At 42.1% G+C, this 25,684-nt stretch overlaps 1 protein-coding gene across 3 annotated transcripts in view; it reads left to right on the forward strand.

Moving 5' to 3' along the window:
• The first annotated feature begins 335 nt into the window (after positions 1-335).
• Positions 336-25,684, forward strand: part of ppp1r1c (protein phosphatase 1, regulatory (inhibitor) subunit 1C) — a 113,575-nt gene continuing 88,226 nt past the window's right edge. Inside the window, exons 1-2 of one of the 3 annotated variants that reach the window (XM_078228520.1) lie at positions 336-808; positions 1,020-1,077. In XM_078228520.1, the coding sequence (XP_078084646.1) occupies positions 728-808; positions 1,020-1,077 (139 nt within the window). In that variant the 5' untranslated portion in view covers positions 336-727. The remainder of the gene's footprint in view (positions 809-1,019; positions 1,078-25,684) is intronic. The other 2 variants (XM_078228522.1, XM_078228521.1) reach the window with 2 other exon arrangements.

Genomic DNA, 25,684 nt, shown 5'->3' on the forward strand with positions numbered 1-25,684 from the left:
CAGAAGTGAAGGTCTGATAGAGTGCATGCACCTGCGTCAAACAATGGGATGAGTGAACAGTCTGACATTGAATCAGAGCCAAATTCAAACCAGGGCATACTCCTGTGCATGCCTAAATTTGGAGGAACAAAAGTTCTTTAGTTATTGAACCTCAGCAACTGTGCAAAATAAATGGTGCAGAATTTAAGTTATGATTCCTCCACTAAGCAGTTCGGTGGATGTGCAGCGTAATCCACTTCATCAAACATAAGAAAAGAAAAAAGCTTCCTGAGTTGTGCTTATCAATAATTAACAGTGCATCAGCAAAGTCCAAAGGGAGCTTATATTGCACATTTGAGTAGACTGCTAATAATATATAGTAGATGGATTGGTGTATTCAAATCCCAGGACACAAAGCCATTCAAGTCCAGCATCGCATTTTAAATTAGCCTGTGGATAAATGCCTGGCTATTGTGGAGTTGGGCTAGTGTACAATTAGCTCATTGTTTTTGATGGTTTGTATTGAAGGAACTGTAGGATTGCAATAGCAAAGGCAAACATGCTCCTGGATGTCTAATGAGGGAGTTGTTCAGTACAGTAGACGCAGCTTAGAGGACCTTCATTCACTAACTGGGAGACTTTGAGACAGGCTGCAACAATCCCTGTGTCTTTAAGGAGTGTGACGGTGGATAACAACAGTAGCTCATTTCTGCTTTCAGAATTGTTGTAGAGTCTCCTGTGCTACAGTATGGAGCCAAACAGTCCAAAGAAGATTCAGTTTGCAGTGCCGTTATTTCAAAGTCATTTAGACCCTGAGGCAGCTGAACAGGTAAAGGAGCACCTTTCACAAAATATTTGAAGAACAAAGACGTTTCAAACAGGTTTCATGCATGTTGAAGCAAGACTTATTTTAAATTCTTGTTCTTTCCTCGGCATTACTTTCTATTCAAAAATTAAAAGATACTTTTAAAAAACAATTGAGGTGGAGCTTAAAGTTTGTGACTAAAATAATTTGTTCTGTTTTGGCTGATTGTTCACAGATCAGAAGGCGAAGACCTACCCCAGCTTCACTTGTTATTCTTAATGAGTCATCACCAGGTAATTGATAAGTGGTAGAAATCATATGGACGAAGTGTATGTGTATAATAACAAGTTAAAATGGATTTTTTTGTGATTGAGTTAATCACTGCTGATTTTTCTCTAAATCATGAGCAAGTTAAGCACAAAGAACTGTAACGGGCAATGTGTTATTGGTTTCAAAATTTTTGGAGAAGGACATTTTTGTTTGAAATGTGTCATTGCAAAATCCATGAAATACATAAGCTATTTAACTGTTGAAATTGCTTCCAAACCCCTGAACGTTACTTTAATAATTCACTAGATATGCTTAATTGTAATGCTGGAGACACACAGCTGTCTTTTATCGCCAGTTATCAGTGACCTGATACCACTGATAAAAGAGAAATATACTGACAAAGGCAGTCACTGCTATAGCTCTGTATGTAACATATTGTTAAATAAGATTTTAACTTAAAGATTACTTGGTTTCCTACCCATCACTCTCGTTTTAAACTCTCTCATTCACTGTGAATACAGAGTGGAAACCCAGTGTGAACGGATGGGGATGTATTTGATCTGCAGGCAGAAATCAGAATGCCCTTGGCTTTTCTGCACTGATTTCCCACATTTGTTCCAGGGGGCAACTCTGGGTTTTGTCCTTGTGAATTATAAACAGAGTATAAACAGAGTACAAGATAAAGGAATCTCGCTCTACAAAATGGACATTGTACCGATACTGCACGCATGTACCTTTTGCCCTTGGGATTATTTTTTTAACCTGCCTGTCTGACTTTATTACTAGAATGTATTATTAAATCTTGTTTGCGCGTTTTTATTCCTCGATCCGCCCTTGCGTGTAGTTGCATTAATGCAGAGTTCCCTAATTTGCTGAGAAAAACGGCACTTTAGTGCATTTTTTTTTCGAACACGCTGAGCAATATAAAGGTCTGTTCAGAAGTAAATGGAAACATTCTGGAAGCATGCAGTGGTGAAACAACTCTCTCAGGAAATGAGTCACCAGCTAAAGTACTGCAGGAGTCATAGGGCAGCATGGTAGGCTCCAGAAAATACAATATCAGTTTCCATAGAAATGTATATAACTGGGCTAGGGTTTGCTGTCCTGGACTCACTGAAGACGTTTTAGTATAATGTGAATACTCATTGATGTGTTTGAATCAGGCGATGAGTGAAATACAGGTCTTTTGCAGAAGTCTTCAGTTTTCAACCAGTCTTTTGTGGCAGGTGAAATCTGTTACTGCCCGAAGGATGCAATGTACAATTTATAGCCAATTATATTCTATATATTTGAAGCTGGCTTATAAATCAGCATTTTACAGATAATATTAGAAGCAATTACACTAATTCAACCATGCAATTTGCAATGGTTTCATCCCAATAAAACACAAAAATATAACTGTTGAAGAAACTTAAAGCACTATGTTCATTTTCAGTGGAGTTGTTCGTAAAACTAAAAAAAGTCATCCATAACTGTTACCATTTCTGTGTTTAACATTCTCTATTTCTTTTTGCCTTTGTCTCTTTCTATTTGTCTTCCACTCATTCTCTCAATATCTCTCTTTTGCTTTCTTGCGTTATTTCTCACTCTTTCTTCACAATTGTCTCTCCTCTGTGTATTCTTATTTCTGCCTGTTTAGTATTGTGTCTCTATACATCTTACACATCATCCTTCATTGTTTGACTGAACGCGAACCTTTTTTAAAACATATTTTGATGGCTAGGGTCTGAATTTGTCTTGACTGAGGGCAGTCAAAGAGAAGTGAGGCTTAGTTGGCAAGGAGTAGGCAAGTGGGGCCTGGCCTGAGGGTGTGCTTTGAATGGTTCTGCTGATACTACGGTGGATCAGTTTTGAAACGATAAGCAATAATGCAAGTGTACTGGTGCAATGATGGGATTTTCCTCTGTCTTTAATGGTGGCAGTGGGGAGAGCAGACATAGAACAATTACTGGCAATATGTAAGGCTGGATCCCTGTCCATCTTTACTCTCATATTTCTCAATGTCACTTCTGTCTCAATATGAACAGACATATCACAATGAGATGGTAAGGACAGTGTGACCTTGTATGCTGTGTTTAGTGTCACTACAATCTCAGCAAAACTGGCCATGTGCTGCTTGGCAATGCTTCATGTGGTTAAAAAAAACATACCATGGAAATAAATGAATGGAAAGACAATTGATAAAGGCTTCTGCATATTTTTATTTGAAAGTTCTTCAGTGGAGGTAACTAAATACATTTTTCTGCCCACCCCCCCGGATGTCAACATACCCTTGAGAGCATTACAGGTATGGGAATCTTGCAAAAAAAAAGGCACTTTCAACCTTCTTTCCACAGTAAGCTTTGAACTAAAGGTGATAACATCCCTGGCAGCCCAATTTAATTATGTCAATTCAGCTTATTACAAAAATGTTAAAATGCCAATCATTCAGCTGGGCCTGGCATACAATTGGCCGCAACATTATCAAGGAGGAAAAGTTGGGCCTTTAATGATATAGATAAATGTTCCAAATAACATTTGCAGTAAAAAAAAACTACAGTAACACAATTGTAAAAAAGAAATTATAAAAGCGAGCTCTCTCTCTCACGATAAAGCTAAAATCTCTCCCTAATCCATCTTCAGCTTCTCTGGCCCTCTGGTTTCTGTTGACGTCCGTGACTTATTTTCTCTCAGTAGTGCACGTTGTCATAACCCTGGTATCCACCAACACAAGTCAGTTCTATGACACCAGGTCAACTCCAGCAGGAATGTGAAGGCCGCCCTGCTCGATGTGTGGCTTCAATTAAACTGCTTCGGCCTAAAGGAGACGCCTGCCTCTCACATCCATCTCTGGCACTCACCCGTACCAGGTCAATATAGATCATGGCCCCTCACACCCTGAGATCTTGCTTTCCCCCATTCCAGGCCTCAGAGCCCAGCTTCTATTGCACCCATGCATGCACCACCTCCCATGTGACATCTGAGTGCTCAGCATGGTTATAGCTTCATCTAACTGGGTGCATCGTATCCTACCACAGCCTTTGGAAATGTAGAAGAAATTACAAATTTAATGAGTCAATAAAGGAATCTGTAAGATTATAAAGACGCAATAAGAATGTGTCATTTTTATTTTGTGTTAATGTTTTTTCCTGTTTTGAACTATACTGATTTTTTAAATATCCTCTTTAGTTGAGTGGTATTCACAGACAAAGGCAGATATCAGTTCAATATTCAGCATCAGTATTTGCTCTTTCTGGGCTTTTAAATGGTAGACCTACCAGAGCAGACATTGAATGATTTGGCAATCAAATGCCTCTGATCAAGATGCCCTGATGCTTGATACTTAATCATTGCATGGTAAGCAAATGAGCCACACAGAGCCCCAGGTTTAATAGTTAGCTTGCTAATGTCAATAGAGATGTGCTACATGCGGATGTTGTACTTCTGAGCTTAATAGGGGAAAATATTGTAGAATGTCACAGCATAGAAGGAGGTCATTTGGCCCATCACATCCATGTTGATTCTACTCACTCAATCACATTCTCCTGCAATTTTGTCATCAACTTTTCTTTTATCCACATTCTCCTTTAAAAGCTACTACAAATTCGACTTCAAACACTTTTTCGATGGTGCATTCCACATGTTAATAATGCCATGTGTTAATAAGTGTGAAAAAGAAATATATTCTCCCAACCTCTCAGTTAATTCTTTTATTAATGATCTTAATTATTATCCTTTAATATTAATTATCTTTGTATTAATGATCCAGCCTGGGGTGACTTTCTGTGTGGAGTATGCGCGATCTCCTCATGTCTGCATGGGTTTCCTCTGGGTGCTCCTGTTTCCTCCCACAGTCCAAAGATGTGCAGGTTAAGTGGATTGGCCATGCTCAATTGTCCCTTAATGTCCCAAGATGTGTAGGTTAGATGGTAAATGGTAAATATGTGGGGTTACAGGGATAGCAGGGATAGGGTGGGGGAGAGGGCCTGGGTAAGATACTCGGTGCAGACTTGATGGGCCAAATGGCCCCTCCTGTACTATAGGGATTTTACGATATGATTAATTTTATGCCCTCCAGTTTCAGTGAAAATAGCTTGTCCTCAATTATATTATCAAAACCTGAAATAATCCCGAACACTTCAGACTCATGTCGATATTTTGGATAAAATTAGCAAACATGAAAACCTCAATCGCTGCTATCATAGAATCATAGAAACCCTACAGTGCAGAAAGAGGCCATTTGGCCCATCGAGTCTGCACCGACCACAATCCCACCCCGGCTCTACCCCCAATATCCCTACATATTTTACCCACTAATCCACGCATCTCAGGACACTAAGGGACAATTTTTAGCATGGCCAATCAACCTAACCCACACATCTTTGGACTGTAGGAGGAAACTGGAGCACCCGGAGGAAACCCATGCAGACACAAGGAGAATGTGCAAACTCCACACAGACAGTGACCCAAGCCGAGAATCGAACCCAGGTCCCTGGAGCTGTGAAGCAGCAGTGCTAACCACTGTGCTACCGTGCCACCCCTGCTATGGCAGGATTAAAAATACAATACCCTGCCATTTATAATCTAATAGTATATAAGTAGCTTAGGACTGCTACAGAATTTCCCCCGTTACACTGAAATTTCAATGAAAGAAATTAGTTGAAGCTTTTACCAAGAATCTGAGAAGTGAAAGGATGTGTGCACACCCCTTCGGAGAGTGCTCCGAGAAGGGGATCTCGCTCAACTGTAATACTCTCGACAGCTGAATAGCCTGTCAACATCGACTATTTAGGACTCACTTTGAAGAATTTCAGTTTGTCTATCTATGGGATTGCTGCCAGTACCTTTGGAGTCGTGCTCCCAAATGAATCAGCTTCTTTAGGAATGGAGATGGAAAATTGAAAATGAAAATGTAGTTGACCCAAAATCCTGCAACTAAAAAAATCACAAAGCATATTTTGGCAAATGATGGAATTTTCATTATGTCATTTTTTCTAAAGAACATAAATTGCAGCCTTAATATGTTCTCAACAGCAGAAATACTTTTAATGGGATTTTCTGGCCACGCTTGCCCCAAGGCTGGAAAATCCCACCCGAGTCAACGGACCTTTGCATGGTTCGCCCCTGCCCACGACGATTCCCGTGGTGGGTGGGACAGGAAAATTCTGCTCTTTGTGATGAATTGTAATGTAGAAACATAGTAACTTAGTAAATAGGAGCAGGAGTGGCCATTTGACCCTTTGGACCTGCTGCACCATTCTTTATGATCATGGCTGATCATCCAACTCAATAGCTCGCCTCCCCCCATATCCTTTGATCCCCATCTCCCCAAGAGCTATATCTAACTGCCTCTAGAAAACATTTGGCCTCAGCTGCTTTCTGTGGTAACGGTCTCCAAAAAAAGATAAAGTCTCAATGCACACGCTTAGGAAAATCTGTTTCACGCCATGTTCTGAGGAGTAGAACCTGTGAAAAAGGAGAGGGGGACAAGGTGACAGGACCAATCCCATTCTGCAAACATAGATCCTGTCACCTATTGAAAGTAAACATGACTGTGATGAAAATGTCCTGTTCTCCAAGCCAAAACTGGCAGTTATTAATGGGCTATAGAAAAAGATGGGAAAATACCAACAAACTAAATTTTGTTGACAGAAAAATAAAACTCTCTTTGCTAACTCTAACAAAATAACTATGTGAATATGTAATGGAGGGCGAACTGGCCTGGTTGTCCTGTGCAGTAAAACCATAAATATATTTATTATTTCTGAATGTGTAATCAAAGCAATCCGTTCCCCAAAAATATTTGTGTCAAGATGCTTCACAATAAGCCTACACATCAGAGACATAGGATGGAATTTTCCCATCCCGCTCGCCATGGGAATCATAACGGGCGGGACACAGATCTTACCAAGGTCCGTTGACCTCGGGCAGGAATTTCCAACCTTGGGGTGAGTGTGGCTGGAAAATCCTGCCCATAGTTTTTTTGTCTCTTAGATTTAAAAGTTTGGCATAAATTTAGATAGTTAAAAACTGAACACATTTTAAAATGCAATTATCTTGGAGAAAAGAATGATGGAACTAAATGGCGGGTTAGAACATCCGCCAAACATGTTTGTATCAATTTTGGAAAATAATATCAACATGCCTTTTCTTGATAGGTGTACAGTTTCTTAAACTAATTTTGTTCAGGCATTTTCTTTCCCTTTCTCCCCGCCTATTCAGACACTTCTCATTTTAGTCTACCGCTGACACTAAACATTTCCTGTACTCAGTATTTCAAATACTGGTTTGGAAGTTTGGATTTTTTAAAAGAATCACAAAGATATATGATTGAGAAATGGTAATGTTACAATGAGGCTCCAGCTTTTCTCAGTGCACTGAGTTCCTGAACTGGGGAGTGTTTGACATTGAGGCTGAGTTTTAAAGTTGCTGTGCCTCAACCAATTTATTGCCTTTCACCTTGAGCAAACATCTCTAAAAAGCTTTAAAAAAAGCTTGTGCTTCACCCCAAAAACAAAAGTAAAATTGGATGAATCATTAGAGACCTCAGTAAATCACTGATCTATTTGCACCGTTTTATTATTCAATAGAATGTGCTATTAAATCATGAAGGATTGGAATATAAAAGCATTAGAATGAAAAAATTATGTTTGACTCTTCCACCCAAACTTGTTTTATTCATATTCAGGACATATAGAGTCATAGAGGTTTACAGCATGGAAACAGGCCCTTCGGCCCAACTTGTCCATGCCACCCTTTTTTTAAACCCTTAAGCTAGTCCTAATTGCCCGCATTTGGCCCATATCCCTCTATACCCATCTTACCCATGTAACTGTCTAAATGCTTTTTAAAAGACAAAATTGTACCTGCCTCTACTACTACCTCTGGCAGTTTGTTCCAGACACTCACCGCCCTCTGTGTGAAATAATTGCCCCTCTGGACCCTTTTGTATCTCTCCCCTCTCACCTTAAACCTATGCCCTCTAGTTTTAGACTCCCCTACCTTTGGGAAAAGATATTGACTATCTAGCAGATCTATGCCCCTCATTATTTTATAGACCTCTATAAGATCACCCCTCCGCCTCCAATGTCCAGAGAAAAAAGTCCCAGTCTATCCAGCCTCTCCTTATAACTCAATCCATCAAGTCCTGGTAGCATCCTAGTAAGTCTTTTCTGCACTCTTTCTAGTTTAATAACATCCTTTCTATAATAGGGTGACCAGAATTGCACACAGTATTCCAAGTGTGGCCTTACCAATGTCTTGTACAACTTCAACAAGACATCCCAACTCCTATATTCAATGTTCTGATCAATGAAACTAAGCATGCTGAATGCCTTCTTCACCACTCTGTCAACCTGTGACTCCACTTTCAAGGAGCTATGAGCCTGTACCCCTAGATCTCTTTGTTCTTAACTCTCCCCAATGCCCTACCATGAGTAAGTCCTGCCCTGGTTCAATCTACCACAATGCATCACCTCGCATTTATCTAAATTAAAATCCATCTGCCATTCGTCAGTCCATTAGCCCAATTGATCAAGATCAAATTACAATCTGAGATAACCTTCTTCACTTTCCACTAAACCACCAATCTTGGTGTCATCTGCAAACTTACTAACCATGCCTCCTATATTCTCATCCACATCATTAATATAAATGACAAATAACAGTGGACCCAGCACTAATCCCTGAGGCACACCTCTGGTCACAGCCCTCCAGTTTGAAAAACAACTCTCTACAACCACCCTCTGGCTTCTGTCATCAAGAGTTTTAACAACAGCAGATTGAAGTCCAACAGGTTTATTTGGTAGCAAATGCTATTAGCTTTCGGAGCCCTGCTCCTTCGTCATTGTGCAGGGCTCCAAAAGCTAATGGCATTTGCTACCAAATAAATCTGTTGGACTTTAACCTGCTGTTGTTAAAACTCTTACTGTGTTTACCCCAGTCCAACGCCGGCATCTCCACATTCTGTCATCAAGCCAATTTTGTATCGATTTAGCTACCTCACCCTGGATCCCGTGAGATTTGACCTTATGCAACAACCTACCATGTGGTACCTTGTCAAAAGCCTTGCTAAAGTCTATGTAGACAACATCAACTGCACTGCCCTCATCTACCTTCTTGGTTACCCCTTCAAAAACTCAATCAAATTTGTAAGACATGATTTTCCACTCACAAAGCCATGCTGACTGTCCCTAATAAGTCGTGGCATCTCTAAATGCCTGTAGATCTTGTCTCTCAAAATACCTTCCAGCAACTTGGCCTGTTTTGTGCTGTAGTTTTTCTATGTTTCTATGTAGGCCTAAAAGGAAGGGATATGTTCGGCACAACTTGTGGGGCCGAAGGGCCTGTTTTGTACTGTAGTTTTTCTATGTTTCTAACTTATCCACCACAAATATGAGGCACAGAGATGTGATATACTGATCACTTTTATCTCTGCCCCCAACGGTGTCATGTTTATATCACTTACCATTATTGAAACAGCAATCGGTGACTGATTCAGCGTTCCCTTTGTTAGAATCATAGAATCATACAATCTATACAGTGCAGAAGGAGGCCAGCCAGCTCATTAAGCCTGAACTGACAACAATCCCACCCAGGCCCTATCCCCATAACCTCATGTATTTACACGGCTAATCCCTCTGACACTAAGGGGCAATTTAGCATGGCCAATTAACCTAACCTGCACATCTTTGGAGTGTGGGAAGAAACCGGAACACCTGGAGGAAACCCATGCAGACACGAGGAGAATGTGCAAACTCCACACAGACAGTGACCCTAGGCTGTAATTGAGCCTGGGTCCCTGGCGCTGTGAGGCAGCAGCGCTAACCACTGTGTTAGATTGTAGTTCATTTGAAAAGTGAACAACTTGAAGTTTGAAGTAACGATTTAAATTGTGCTTCATTGATTTCAATCATGTCGATTAGTTTTCTAATTGCTTATTAGTTTTCTACATTGCTTGAAATCTCTTCCTGACCTGAAAAATTTGGATCAGGTTCATAGAATATTTTAAACTATTACAGAAACTACAGCTCTTTGCTTGACGACATGTCTTTCACATTATTCACAAATCTTTTGAGATGGAACTCACTAAGTATTCTCTGAAGGTAAAATTTTATTGTGCTCGACATATTTTCTGTATGTATTACGGTTACATTGACAACAAATGCCTAAGAATTTGTATAGAAACCCTACAGTGCAGAAGGAGGCCATTCGGCCCATCGAGTCTGCACTGACAACAATCCCACCCCAGGCCCTATCCCCGTAACCCCACATATTTACCCCACTAATCCCTCTAATCTACGCATCCTGGGATACTAAGGGACAATTTAACATAGCTAAAACACCTAACCCGCACATCTTTGATCTTTATTCCTCATTAATTCTCTCCATTCCCCTCTGTTATGATTCCCATGTGGGAACCATAAAACTAAACAGCCCCATTCACTCAGTGACTCGCAAAGAGAAGATTACAAGATTACACTTTTCGTAACTTTAACACAAATCACAATCCATGTCAATGAAACATGAATTAGGAAATGAATGATGTTTCAAGTAAAAAGTAAATTTCACATTAAACGTTACAATAAAGATACGTCATACAGGACCACAAGCACCTACATCACTCCCTGAACAAATGTGGCATTATGTTGCTGCGCTGTTTCACAATATGTTGTTCTTCATTCGTGCAGGGTAGGTCAAGGGTCCTATCTGACAACAACTTCCACCCTCCAGTTTCATGGGTATGACAATCATTAGCAAGACACACACTCTCTCTCCCTTGGGTCACGACAGTCCTAATGGTGTAGCTTTCCAGAGTTCCTTTTCAAACAACCAATAAAACCTGGTTCGCGATTTGGCCACTTTTGGGAAAACATCCTGCTCTTTAGCATCTCTGAGCCATTGGTACAGCTTTCTACACCTTTTTAGCCAGCTCATATATTGTCTCCGAGAGCTCCTATCTCCTTTTCTGCCAAACAGAAAACCTGACCTCACCTTGAGAGAGATTTGTTCCTTCTCCTCACAATAATGTGCTGTGTTTCTCTTTCTGTCTTTGTCGCCATTCTCTTTGCATCTGCATCTGTGTGCTGACCTCCTTCACTCTCAGGCTCTCCTACTTGACTCTGTCCTTTGTGTCTGCCAGCCAATCAATTACAATTGATTCCTCCGCTGGATAGATAGATAGATAGATAGATAGATAGATAGATAGATAGATAGATAGATAGATAAATAGATAGATAGATAGATAGATAGATAGATAGATAGATAGATAGATAGATAGACTGACAGACTGAGAGATAGATAGATAGATAGATAGATAGATAGATAGATAGATAGATAGATAGATAGATAGACTGACAGACTGAGAGATAGATAGATAGATAGATAGATAGATAGATAGATAGATAGATAGATAGATAGATAGATAGATAGATAGATAGACTGACAGACTGAGAGATAGATAGATAGATAGATAGATAGATAGATAGATAGATAGATAGACAGATAGATAGATAGACTGACAGACTGAGAGATAGATAGATAGATAGATAGATAGATAGATAGATAGATAGATAGATAGATAGATAGATAGATAGATAGATAGATAGACTGACAGACTGAGAGATAGATAGATAGATAGATAGATAGATAGATAGATAGATAGATAGATAGATAGATAGATAGATAGATAGATAGATAGATAGATAGAGAGTTGTAGTGACAACACAAAAAGTTATCATATTTCATGACATGGTATAGACAATCATTACAATTAAGACAAAATTTATATTAATAAAAGGATTGCACATATGATAATTTCAGCAAACAAATAATTACAATCCATTGCAAAATGCAAGTAGACTTAATGTACAGAATAGAAACGAAAGGTCTACTGCAATCTACACCTTGCATTGAAAATGATTACAGTTTCCACTGACATTTTAAAGAAATTACAAAATGTAAATGGCCAAATGAAGAGAAAGTTATCACTGAAGTATCCTACCTGAAACAGGACATCCATTAGCAATTAGCACTGCTAAATTGAGCGATGGTGTTAAAAGGACATTTTATAAAATATAATGATTAATGGGTTAGGCCTGAAGTCAAACTCCTATTTTGAAGAGATCTTCAAGGAGAAAACAAATTGACTGAAATGAACAGTGCAGTCTATAGTTGTTAAATTGAAACCTAGGAACAAACTAAGATATCTAAATCTTTTGTGCTGTCAATGATTATTTCAAAAGGATGATTGTTGCATGGATTAAGAAAAGCAAGGAAAAAAAGAAGGATTAAGAGGAAATTTGTACTACTTCTGAGTCAAAGGTTGCTGCACCTCCCTTCCACGAACACATTGCCTCTTTGTGGTCCAGTACTTTTGGCATCAGTTGCTCTCTGGTACTTCATTCAAGTGTCATCACCTATCAATGAGTCTTGACTTGTAAGAATTGGCATTTATTTGGGTACTGCTCCTCCATGCTATGCACAGGATAAACTCACTGAACTGCTTCTTTCAGTTGCTATTTGAGTTTGATAAACAATGTGATTTGAAATTATTCTAGTGATTCTTGGAATTTGGGATTAGCCTTTATTCTTGCTAGATGCTTCTCAATTCCTGAGGAGCTGTTAATATTTTTTGCATATGTGTGCTTTGCAAACTGCAAACATTACATTTTCTTAAAACCACTTTGTTGGAGATCATTTCATTCTCCGCGTTCTCAGATGAAATCTCCACCGTTTTAGTTTGTAGGTAAGTAATCCACTGAATAGAAACTTTTCCTTGTTTCTATTCAGTGTAACAAAAACTTTAGCAGTCCTTTGGATTGCCTACTAGAGAACCAAAGAGTTACAATCCCTTAAAGCTAACGGCCGGATTCTCCCAAAAAATTCTAAGTGTCGAATTCACATAAAAACTGGCATAACTCCCGTTGGTTGTTTTATCGGGATTTTCAAAATGAATCTCCCACGCTCTGTGCACTGCAGAATGCCTCAGAGAAATTCACACGAATAATCTGGGGACACAGCCTATTTCCACTGAAGTGGCCAGCATCATAGCGCTGAGCGAGCCACTGCGCATGCGCTGAACTGTCGGTACATGTGTAGTAGCCCCGCACTGCCGACCTCCCAATTGCTGATCAGCTCAATCGCTGGCCAGCCCCGCGACGCCGCATCGCTGCCACTCTGACCCCCCCCCCCCCCCCCCCGCCCATCTCCCGATCGCTGGCCTCCCATGTCTCCGGGCCAGCTTTGCCCCCCCCCCCCCCCCACTCCCCGGTCCGCCTCGATCTCCCCAACCCCCCCCACACCCCGGCAGTCCCAATCTCCCCAACCTCCACCAACTCCCCCCCACCCCGGCAGTCTAGAACCATCCCCAAAAGCCCCGACCACCCCCCCCACTGGCAGTACCCTCCCCCCACCCCGATGGTCAGCCCTGATCAGCCCCTTCCCTCCCTCTGCCATTGATCCCGATTGCAGAGTGGCAATGGGAACCCCCACCCCCACTGATTTCTCCCCATAGGCCCTGCCCCCAATAGGCCTCACCCCCTCTGACCTCACCCCCTTGGCACTGCCGGATGTCCAGTGGGCAGTGCCAAGGTGCCCATTGGGCATTGCCACTTTGTCCCTTGGGCAGTGCCAGGAGGCCAGGCTGGCATTGCCAGGCTGGTAATATACCCCCAACCTCCTTGGGAGGCTTCCATGGTCTCCCTTCACTCCAGAGAGGTCAGCTGCCAGCTCCCTGTTAGTGGTGAACCTTTGTAAACCCTGCTGGAGTGAAGCACTCCTGGCGGGAGGAGAAGAGGCTAGCGGGCTTGGAGACTTCAGTCCGGGGCCTGCTATTAAAATTGAAATCAGAATTTTAATATTTAAATCAGCTCGATAGAGCAATGCAGCGGGCTGGGAGAATTGCCCCCAATTTAATGAATTCTTTGCCATGGGAATGTGTTATTTTAAGGAAAAGTAAAACCAGACCATACTGGCCGAACCCTGACTCGTGCCCCTTGTCAGCGAAGTTGGAATAACATCAACAATGGCTGTGTGAAGGGAAATTCATCACAAAAGTATCCAAACCCAACCCCCATCCATTGGCCAGTAGCACTGGTAAATTGAGAGAGATTGTTAAAAGGACATTTTTACAAAATGTAATGATTAATGGGTTAAGCCTGAAGTCAAAATCCTATCTTGAAGGGATCGTCAAGGAGAAAACAAGTTGACTGAAATAAACAGTGCAGTCTTTCGTCAAAGAATTGAAACCCCGGAACAATCTAAGATATCTAAATCATTTGTGCTGTCAATGATTAATTCAGAAAGGGGATTGTTACATGGATTAAGAAAAGAAAGGAGAAAAAGAAGGATTAAGAGGAAATTTGTTAACTGCCCTGTCAATTATTTGCAGAGTTAACGAAATGCCTGCCATTCCAGTTTAATTCATGTGGCACATTATCCATACAGAAACTAGATTACTTTCCCCAAGGTGCAAGTTCGCGGTAAAATGCATGTAACTGTTGTTGACCCAATCCGCTTTTTATTGTGTTTCTAAGAGGTTTACATGCTATTAAACAGAAAGCTTAACTTTGTATTCAGAGGCTGTGAATAATGGCAAAACATGCATTTCAAAGGAAACTACCTATTTTACAAATCCTTTAATGAAATACTTTCTCTCTTTAAGAGTTGACCTTTTACTGGTATCCTAAATTCTAGAAGTTACAAAAATGCACATACCCTTTCACAAATCCCATTATCTTGAGATAATCCCGTTCTGGGGTGCAGTGGAATGGAGGGTGAGTGGCAGTATTATGAGTGATTGATGGAAATTTAAACCCAATGGGTAAAATAATAAGTCAAGATCCATATATCTCCACACCTTGTATCCATATATTTGCGGGAAGAGTGGGCTGAATTGTTTCTGAGAGCTAGAAGTCCTGCCATTGATGATGAAAGTGAGAGCAGACCCCACTCTGGTGAGCAGCAGGCACTTTGACAGCAGCAGTGAATTACCAGACCATGCCGGGACCACTGTCTGATGCGCATCAATTGGACACGAGGCACGAAGCTTCGGTAAAAGAAGGCTTTTATTAACTAACAATGGAACTAACAGAACTTTAACACACTATCCCAGACTGAAGAGGTCCCGCCCGAGCAGGGGGTCTTATACCTCTCCCAGGAGGCGGAGCCCGACTGGGATGTGCCACAACAGTAACAACCACAGGTGTATCACTCCCACCCTAGCCCAACAACAACATTAGAACAATCCCACAGTGGGAACCAACGATGGTTCACCACACTGTCCCAATAGCCTCAGTGGCACTATGTCTAACAGTGGCCAGTGCTAAGGATGCATCTTCAGGATGAGTGCATATGCTAGGCAAGCATGTGGTTGGGAGTTGTGGTCTGGAGGAGTCGTTGTTACGACAGCAACACCTTGGACACACAGGTGGCCATTGCTGCTAGGAAGTCCTGCTGTAGGCCTTACAGTGCCCAGTTAGTGACCCAATTGGCTACCTAAGTGGCAAACAAACATATGAGTTAGGAACCACTTGACCCCTCGAGCCTGTTCAATAAGCTCATGATTGATCTCATTTTAGCCTCAACTTCACATTCCTGCCTACCCCCAATAACCTTTTACCTCTTTGCTTATCAAGATATTCAAAGACTTAACCTTAATCACCTTTTGAGGAAAAGAATTCCAAAGTTTCACAAACCTCTGAGAGAAAAAATCTTTCCTCATCTGTCTTAAATTGGTGACCCCTTATTTGTAAACAGTGGTCCATAATTCTAGATTCTCAAACAAGAGAAAACACCCTTTCCTCATCCACCCTGTTAAGTCTCCTCAGTATCTTATAGGCAGGATTTTCTGTACCTCCCGCCATGTGTTCTGCGGCAGTGGAGATGGCCCATCATTGGCTGGCGATGGGATCTTCTGATCCCACTGTTGTCAATAGTGTTTCCTGTTGAATGTAACCCCCCATCCCCAGGAAATCCGCAGTGCAGGGTATGCCATTGGTGAGACCAGAAGATCCTGCCAATGTGAACGGCCAGAAAATTCCGGCTTATATGTTTCAATCAAATCACCCCTGCCTCTTCTAAACTCCAGTGGATACGAGCCTAACTTGTCCAGCACTTCCTCATAAGACAGGTAATAATCTAATAAATCTTCTCTGAACTGCTTCCAATACATTTATATATTTTGTTAAATAAGGAGACTAATACTGTATACAGTATTCCAGATCTGGTTTCACCAATGCCCTGTATAGCTGAAGCATAACCTTTTGTATTTACTTCCCTTTGCAGTAGACAACAACATTTTGTTAGCTTTGCTAATTATTTTCTGCACCTGCATACTGATCTTTTGTGATTCATGTATTAGGACACCCAGATCTCTCTGCATCTCAGAGCTTGTGATCTCTCACCATTTAGATAATATGCATTTTAGTTGACCTGCTAAAATGGACAAGCTCACATTTTTCCACATTATACTCAATTTGCCAGATCTTTGCTCATTCACCAAACGACCTATATCATTTTGTAGCCTCCTTATTTCCTCTTCAGAACCTACTTTCCTACTTATTTTTGTGCCATCAGAAAATTTAGCAACCATACCTTTGGTCCCTTTATCCAAATCATTTGTATAAATTGTAGAGTTAAGGCCCCAGCACTGATCCCTGTCATCACATTCTGCCACCAGAAAATGACCTCTTTATGCCTACACTCTGTTTCCTGTTAGCTAGCCAATGTTCAATACTTGCCAATATGTTACACTCTACACAATGAACTTTTATTTTCTGAAATAACCTTTGATGAGGCAACTTATCAAAGGCCTTCTGAAAACCAGTACATCCACTGGTTCCCCTTTATCCACAGAAACTGATTCTTTTTCAAAGAACTCCAATAAATTGGTTAAACATGATCTCCTTTGTACAAAACTATGTTGACTCTACCTGATACCCTTGAATTTATACAAGTGCCACATTATACCATCTCTAGTATTAACCTTGAGCGTTTTCCCTGTGACAGATGTTAAGTTAACTGACCTATAGTTTCCTGCTTTCTGTCTTCCTTCCTTTTTGAACAAAGGAGTTACATTTGCTATTTTCCAATCTTGTAGAACTTTCCCCGAATCTAGTGAATTTTGGAACATTAAAACCAATGTATCAATCATCTCACTAGCCACTTCTTTTAAGACTCTAGGATGAAACCATCAGGACCCAGGCACCCCACTGTTCCACCAATTTGCTCAGTACCACTTCCCAAGCGATTATAATATTCTTGAGTACCTCCCTCCCTTCCACTTCCTGATTTACTGCTATTTCTGGGATGTTACTTGATCCCTCTATGGTGAAGGCCAATGCACAATCCCTGTCCAGTTCATCTGCCATCTCCTTATTTTGCATTGTTAACTCCCAGAACACTCTTTCTTTTCTAAGTATCTATAGAAACTCTTATTATCAGTGTTTATATTTCTAGTTAGCTTTTTCTCTTTTTTTGCCTTCTTAGTTTTTCCACACTTTGGTTGTTCTTTGCTGTTTTTTATATTCTGTCCAATATTTTGACCTGTCACCTATCTTTATGCAATTATATGCTTTTTCTTTAAGTTTGATACTATCCTCCCCTTGGAATATTTCTCCCTCTGTGCCCCAAATGTTTCTGTCACTGGCAATATTCCACAGCGATGGAAAAAGTTTGGTCTCCCCTCCGCTCACATATTGTTAGCTTCACCGCCTTCTAGTCTATTTCCATGGGTCAGGCATATTCAGTGTCATGTTCCTTGGTGCATGAGGAATGTATCTGTTCCAGTAATGACAGGTTAATTCACTTTATGGATTGGGTGTAGTGTTGATTTTATTCCCTGCCTAGTATTATGTTTCAGTGGTGTGTGAAATCAGCATTTCTCCTGATCCTCTAGGTTTTTGTAATGTCCTAACTATGTTAGGGGTTGCGGGTTTCAACAAAAAGAAAAGAATGTGCTTTGCACACATAGATTCAGACTAATGTACAACAGGTTTATTGAAAGAGATGTTCTCTGCATCAGACATTTGAATGGACCTACCTTGCATTAAGTTGATCTTTCTCTACACTCTAGCTATGACTGTAACACTACATTCTGCACCCTCTCCTTTCCTTCTCTATGTACGGTATGCTTTGTCTAATAGGAGTACAAACTGAAAGCAGCCTGCAAACACCCTAATAACATCATAATCAAATCAAGTGATCAGCTCTTAAAGGAACCACGCAATGCTTTTAAATATGTAACAGTCTTTCAACTGGGGTTGGTGGGGTGTTAAAAGTTTTAAAAACTCTTTTTGAAAGTTATTTGTCTTTACCGGAATCCTAACACAGTGCACAGCTTAGAGAACATTGATCACCTTTGCAGCACTCTTATATAAAATGTCTTTAACATAGTAAACTAGCCCTGTGTGCTTCACAAAGGTGTTGTTAATAAAATTTAACACCAAGGTACATAAGGAGATTTTAGGATAGGTAACTAAAGGCTTGGTCAAAGCTGTAGAATTTTAGGACAGTCTTACAGAAGATGAAGTTAATCAGAATATATAATAGATCTGTTTAAACTCATCTGAAGGTGAAATTTGTTCAGATGATATGTCTCTGAGGTTGCACATTCAGGTCTAATAGCTATCAGAGATGTGGCACAATGTTTGTAGTGTACATGTGAATGTTTTATGTGTAGCTTATTTATTTGATTTGATTTATTGTTGTCACATGTATTAGTTTACAGTGAAGAGTATTGTTTCTTGCACGCTATTAGACAAAGCGTACTGTACGTAGAGAAGGAAAGGAGAGGGTGCAGAATGTAATGTTACAGTCATTGCTAGGGTGTAGAGAAAGAGCAATTTAATATAAAGTAGATCCATTCAAAAGCCTGATGGCAACAGGGAAGAAGCTGTTCTTGAGTAGGTTGGTATGTGACCTTAGGCTTTTATATTTTTTTCCCGATGGAAGAAGGTGGAAGAGTGCATGTCCTAGGTGTGAGGGGTCCTTGATTATGTTGGCTGCTTTTTCGAGGCAGTGGGAAGTGCAGACAGTTTCAATGGATGGGAGGCTGGTTTGCGTGATGGACTGGGCTTCGTTCACAACCCTTTGTAGTTTCTTGCGGTCTTGGACAGAGAAGGAGCCATACCATACCAAGCTGTGATACGTGTAGAAAAGCATGTAGAACATGCTTTCTATGGTGCATCTGTAAAAGTTGGTGAGAATCGTAGCAGACGTGCCAAATTTACTTAACCTCCTGAGAAAGCAGAGGCATTGGTGGGCTTTCTTAACTATAGCATCGCCATGGAGGGAGCAGGATAACATGTTGGTGATCTGGACACCTAGAAACTTAACGCCCTCAACCATTTCCAATTATGCCCATATCATTGGGCGCAGAGGCATGAGGCCTAAAAGTATGCCCAGGTTTTAGTGCACCTCAATATTAGCAGCAACTGCAAAGGCGGCTGAGATTCTTGGCACAAGTTAGTGCCAGACTCAAACCACACAGAACCCATCTGGACCAGCAGCTGAAGAGGAGGAAATTCTTATTACAGAAAGATACATTTATGGCCGTCCCTGCCTCAGCTCCCCAGCCCAGTTCCACCACTTTAGTTTCCTCTTGAGGCCTTCTCCCTATACATGTGTCCCTCTTCTCATTGCAATAAATTAGCCTTCCCTGGCTGCTGCTTCCAGATTTGGTGGCCTGGGGTCTCCCCAAAAAATTCTAAGTGACGAATTTGCGTAAAAGTGGGAATAACTCCGGCTGTTTTTTTAAAGGATTTTCAAAATGAATCTCCCACACTTTGTGCAGAGTGCCTCAGGGAGATTCATGCTGAAAATAAGGAGGTGGGGCCTATTCCCATCTGGGATGCCGGCAGCATAGCGCTAAGCGGGCCACTGCGCATGCACCGGTCTGTCAGTGCTGAGAAATCCTGGCCCCTGAGAAGCGCGGAAGCTGTGACACCCAGTGGGGAGTCCACTAAATGGCCTCTGCTGATGTCATCTGGCCCGTTGCGATGCTAGAGCAGCATCTAGCTTTTTTACTCCAGACTTATTAATGAATTGAACTTAAATTCTCCCAGCTGCCATGGTGGGATTTGAACTCATGTCCCCAGAGAGTTAGTCCAAGCCTCCAGATTACCAGTTCAGTATCAATATCACTGAAATACCATTTCCATTACTTACTGTTCCTCCTCGCTCAGTGTCATCAGCAAAGTAGGAGATACAACTCCTTATTGCTCATCCAATTGATTGATGTACATGCGAAACAGCTGAGGCCCAGTACAGAACCCTAGGGAACATCACTTGTCAAGCTTCCTTTATCACTACTGTTTCCACCTCCCAACCAATTATCAACTCATGTCACAGATACATTTGGATGTTTGAACAGAACTACACTCCTCGGCCTTCTAATTTTCAATGTTATGCGACTGCAGGAGGAAGAGTTTATTTTCTTTTGAGTGTTGAAAGAAAGTGAAAAGTTTTTGACTAACCGTTGCTATTGGCGATGCTGGGTACTTCCTACATGACTTTGTTCTGTAAAGAAAGGAACAAATAATTTAAATTCTTCTCTAAAAGCTGGAATTCCTTTGTCCTGCTGTGCCTGAATTTATAATCAAATTAAACAAAGACATTATTTTATTTTCTGACGTCTTGTTTTCCCTCTCATTTTAGGCCAAAATACTTCAAATTCAATTTGAAATATTTGTGGCTTTGTCAAAACTAAGCAGCAGAGCAAATTTTTTCTCTAATTATTATCAGTTCCTGATGTGAATGCGTTTATTTTTGTCCTTTTAACTTAGGCCCGGGTATGTTGTGTGGGTTTGATTTTTGAACCATGTTCACTTCTATTCATCCAGACCATCCACAGTAATGGATCCAATTTTGTTTTCTGTGCTGACTCAAAGAATGAAGTGGCACCAGTTAATCAGCAGCAGCATTCAGGTTTCTTGTCTCAGCCTTTTGTTGAACTGAATTATGTGAGATGCTGCATTCTGCTAAAAGAAGGATGTGCATTGCACAAAGTTGTTGCTTGAATATTTAGGTTATTTAATCTTCACACCTTATCTCTTTATTTCTTTATTTTTTAAAGCTGCAATGGCAATATATATATTGTGATGACCCTGCCTATTCAACTTTGCCCCTCGCCTGAGGTGTGGTGATCCTCAGGTTAAATCACCCCCAGTCAGCATTTCCCTCAAGAGGGAGAACAGCCTATGGTCATCTGGGACCATGGCAACTTTACCTAGCGAGTCGGTTAGCTCAGTTGGCTGGTTAGTGATGCAGATCCTAACAGTGTGGGTGCAATTAAAAAGTTAAAAGTAAAAGTAAAGTTTATTTATTAGTCACAAGTAAGGTTTACATTAACACTTCAATCAAGTTGCTGTGAAATTCCCCTAGTCGCTACAATCCGGCACCTGTTCGGGTCAATGCACCTAACCAGCACGTCTTTCACGTTGTGGGAGGAAACCGGAGCACCCGGAGGAAACCCACGCAGACATGGGGAGAATGTGCAAGCTCCACACAGACAGTGACCCAAGCCGGGAATCAAACCAGGTCCCTGGTGCTGTGAAGCAGCAGTGCTAACCACTGTGCTACTGTGCCACCCCATATTCCTGTACTGGCTGAGGTTATTCATGAAGAACCATCTTCTCAGCCTTGCGCCTGGTGATCCTCAGGTTAAATCACCACAAGTCAGCTTTCCCCCTCAAACGGGAGAACAGTCTGTGGTGACTGTGCCTTTTTTTTTTACCTATATTGTATATAAACAGCATTCACAGCATATTTCTTTCTGAATGAAAGACCTGGTCTTGCACTGTTGACATTTATGAATGTATTTGCTGTCGCAGGCAATATTCATACAACATCACATGGTAATAAGCCCAGAGGTTTTATATTTTATAACAGGAATAATTTTTGTTTGATTACACTCCCATGAATCACCTTGTAATGTTTTAAAGACATTGGCTGGAATTCTTTGGTCGTTTATGCTCTGCCACTGCAGCCAGCAAGAACAGAGAATTTGGCACTCAGCCAAATCTCCATTCACTGCAGCAAGACCGGAGAATCCCAGTCGTGGGTGAGGTCAGAGAATCCAACCCATTAAGGAAGAGGGGGCTGAAGGGTGGATCAGTAAATTTGCTGCTGACACCAAGATTGGTGGAGTAGTGGATGAGGTGGAGGGCTGTTGTAGGCTGCAAAGAGATATAGATAGGATGCAGAGCTGGGCTGAAAAATGGCAAATGGAGTTTAACCCTGACAGAGCGAGGTGATTCATTTTGGTAGGACACATTTAAATGTGGGTTACAGGGTCAAAGGTAGGGTTCTGAAGAATGTGGAGGAACAGAGAGATCTTGGGGTTCATATCCATAGATCTCTGAAGGTTGCCACTCAAGTGGATAGAGCCGTGAAGAAGGCCTATAGTGTGTTGGCGTTCATTAACACGGGGTTTGAGTTTAAGAGCCGTGGGGTTATGCTGCAACTGTACAGGACCTTGGTGAGACCACATTTGGAATATTGTGTGCAGTTCTGGTCACCTCACTACAAGAAGGATGTGGAGACACTGGAAAGAGTGCAGAGGAGATTTACCAGGATGCTGCCTGGTTTGGAGGGTAGGTCTTATGAGGAAAGGTTGAGGGAACTTGGGCTTTTCTCTTTGGAGCGGAGGAGGTTGAGAGGAGACTTGATAGAGGTTTATAAGATGATGAGGGGGATAGATAGAGTGAACGTTCAAAGACTATTCCCCCCCCCCTCCCCCCCCACCCCTCCACCCAAGGGTGAGCACCTTTGGCATTACCCCACTGCCTCCAGCAGGCGTGGCTGAGGTGGTTGCCTCTGTACCTGTGTAGGAAACCCTCAATAACACGCAGCCCTCTATGCCCGGATTCAAGGGGGTGAAGGTCAAAGTCATTGTAAACAATGGGGCGATACACCCATCAGCTTGCCTTAAAAAAGCTTAAACCTTAAAAAAGCTTAAGGTTTATGAGAATGAAAAGGTGACATGGGTGTTTTAATGAAATTCACTTTTGTCAGGTGTAAATATTGTACAATGTATCATTTCCACTATATTCATGAGTGCATCGCCATCTGTTTCTGTGAGTTGATCAGTCAGAGTCCTAACCGCATTGACATGCCGCATGGTTGGTACTCATTGATTGCAGGGGAAGGTTAAAAATCTCCTTTACAGTGTAGGAGCTGATGTGTTGTATGTTGGTGATTAGTCTTTATTTAATGTTCATGTGTGTGTCCGTTTTGATATTTGCTGGTCTATGGGACAGAGAGGAACACATGGGCACTCTGTAACGTGCAGTGTCAAGGAGATTGCCTAGGATTATGGTGCACAGGGACAACTGAACTGCTTTATGCGAAGTCAGTGATGTGTAAGGATGCAGCGCATTCTGAGGTTTTGGTCATTAGACGCTGTTTCATGTGCGCCCACTGGCATATCAGTTGTCCTGGGTGATACTCTTCATTAGTGAGCGTATGTGTGTGACAGAAAACCACTCCCTTTGCCACTCTAGGTGATAGAGGATGTAGGTTCAGCGTTCGCTGCTGGTGGGGATGCTGTCGGGGTTGGTAGAGATGCCGAGTAGGCAAACCTCCCCCTTGCATTGACACTGCAATGAGGTTGCTGTGGGGTTCTTCTAGTCGCCACAGCCCGGCAGCTGTTCGGATCAGGGTGCCCTGACCAGCGCGTCTTTCAGAATGTGGGAGGAAACCCACGCAAACATGGGGAGAACATGGGCGGCACGGTAGCACAGTGGTTGGCACTGCTGCTTCACTGCTCCAGGGTCCCGGGTTCGGTTCCCGGCTCGGGTCACTGTCTGTGTGGAGTTTGCGCATTCTCCTCGTGTCTGCGTGGGTTTCCTCCGGGTGCTCCGGTTTCCTCCCACAGTCCAAAGATGTGCGGGTTAGGTTGATTGGCCAGGTTAAAAATTGCCCCTTAGAATCCTGAGATGCGTAGGTTAGAGGGATTAGCGGGTAAATATGTGGGGGTAGGGCCTAGGTGGGACTGTGGTCGGTGCAGACTCGATGGGCCGAATGGCCTCCTTCTGCACTGTAGGGTTTCTATGATTCTATGATTCTAATGAGACAATGGTCATTTCGGTCCCTCAATCGTGGGTGAATCATGTGTCTGTGAGATTGCCCCCGGTAGCCCAAACCCCCAGTCCCCTCACCCCTGACTTGCCCTTGCCCGTTCCAACCTTCCTCGCATGGTATCATTCTCCTGCTCCCCTCACTTGCACCACAGGGCTCAAAAAAGACACCCGAGACATAATTGCACAAAGCCCAAGGGTATACTCCACCATTAAACAAACACAAATAAGGTGCTGTGAGATTCTGTGTGCTGCTGATCCCCCTCCAGACCCCTCCCCAATGACCTCCTTCCTGCTATTACTTACCTGTTGACTGGGATCCAGTGATAATCCAAGGCCTTGGGTGGCTGTTGCTCCAGTAGCAGCCACTGCCTCCCCAGCAGCTCTGCTGTTCAACAGTGCTGCCAGCCTCTGATTGGTCTTCAACCCTCGGGAGGTGGGACTTCTGCCTACAAAGCCCTGATCAAGAGACAATGCCAGCTGCTGTCCTGTCAACTACCTGATTGACACATTCTACCTCTCTCCACCTGGAGATCGAGATCCCCATCACCGGCACAAGGTACTGCCCTTAATCTTGAAGGTAGGGCTTACTTTCAAAAATGTTAATATGAATATTGATGATGTGGAGTTGCCGGCGTTGGACTTGGGTAGGCACAGTAAGTAGTCTCACAACACCAAGTTAACGTCCAACAGGTTTATTTGGTAGCACGAGCTTTCGGAGCGTTGCCCCTTCAAGAGATGTGTGAAGAGTTCAGTTCACAAACGGGGCATATATTGACATAGACTCAATTACAAGATAATGGTTGGAATGCGAGTCTTAACAGGTAATCAAGTCTTTACAGATGCAAACAATGTGAGTGGAGAGAGGGTTAAGCACAGGTTAAAGAGGTGTGAATTGTCTCCAGCCAGGACGGTTAGTGAGACTTTGCAAGCCCAGGCAAGTTGTGGGGATTACAGATAGTGTGACATGAACCCAAGATCCCGGTTGAGGCCGTCCTCATGTGTGCGGAACTTCGGACAGCCTCAGCCGGGATCTTGGGTTCATGTCACACTATCTGTAATCCCCACAACTTGCCTGGGCTTGCAAAGTCTCACTAACCGTCCTGGCTGGAGACAATTCACATCTCTTTAACCTGTGCTTAACCCTCTCTCCAATCACATTGTCTGCATCTGTAAAGACTTGATTACCTGTTAAGACTCGCATTCCAACCATTATCTTGTAATTGAGTCTCTGTCGATATATGCCCTGTTTGTGAACTGAACTCTTCGCTCACCTGATGAAGGGGCAACGCTCCGAAAGCTCGTGCTACCAAATAAACCTGTTGGATTTTAACTTGGTGTTGTGAGACTACTTACTATGAATATTGATGACATGGAAATGTATTACAAGTAGGAATCTGACACAGAATGGTGTGAGACATGCTGTCAATTTAATTGTTCTTTCTGAACGTGATTGGAACATTTCAGACCCATCAAATTAACTCACCCGTCTGCCAAGTCGCCCACTCTCAGAGTGTTCATTAAATTCTGCCTTATGACTCTTTACTGGAATTTTGCAGAGGTGGAAAAGCTC

Source organism: Mustelus asterias, chromosome 14 (genome assembly GCF_964213995.1).
Source record: "Mustelus asterias chromosome 14, sMusAst1.hap1.1, whole genome shotgun sequence".
NCBI lineage: Eukaryota > Metazoa > Chordata > Chondrichthyes > Carcharhiniformes > Triakidae > Mustelus > Mustelus asterias.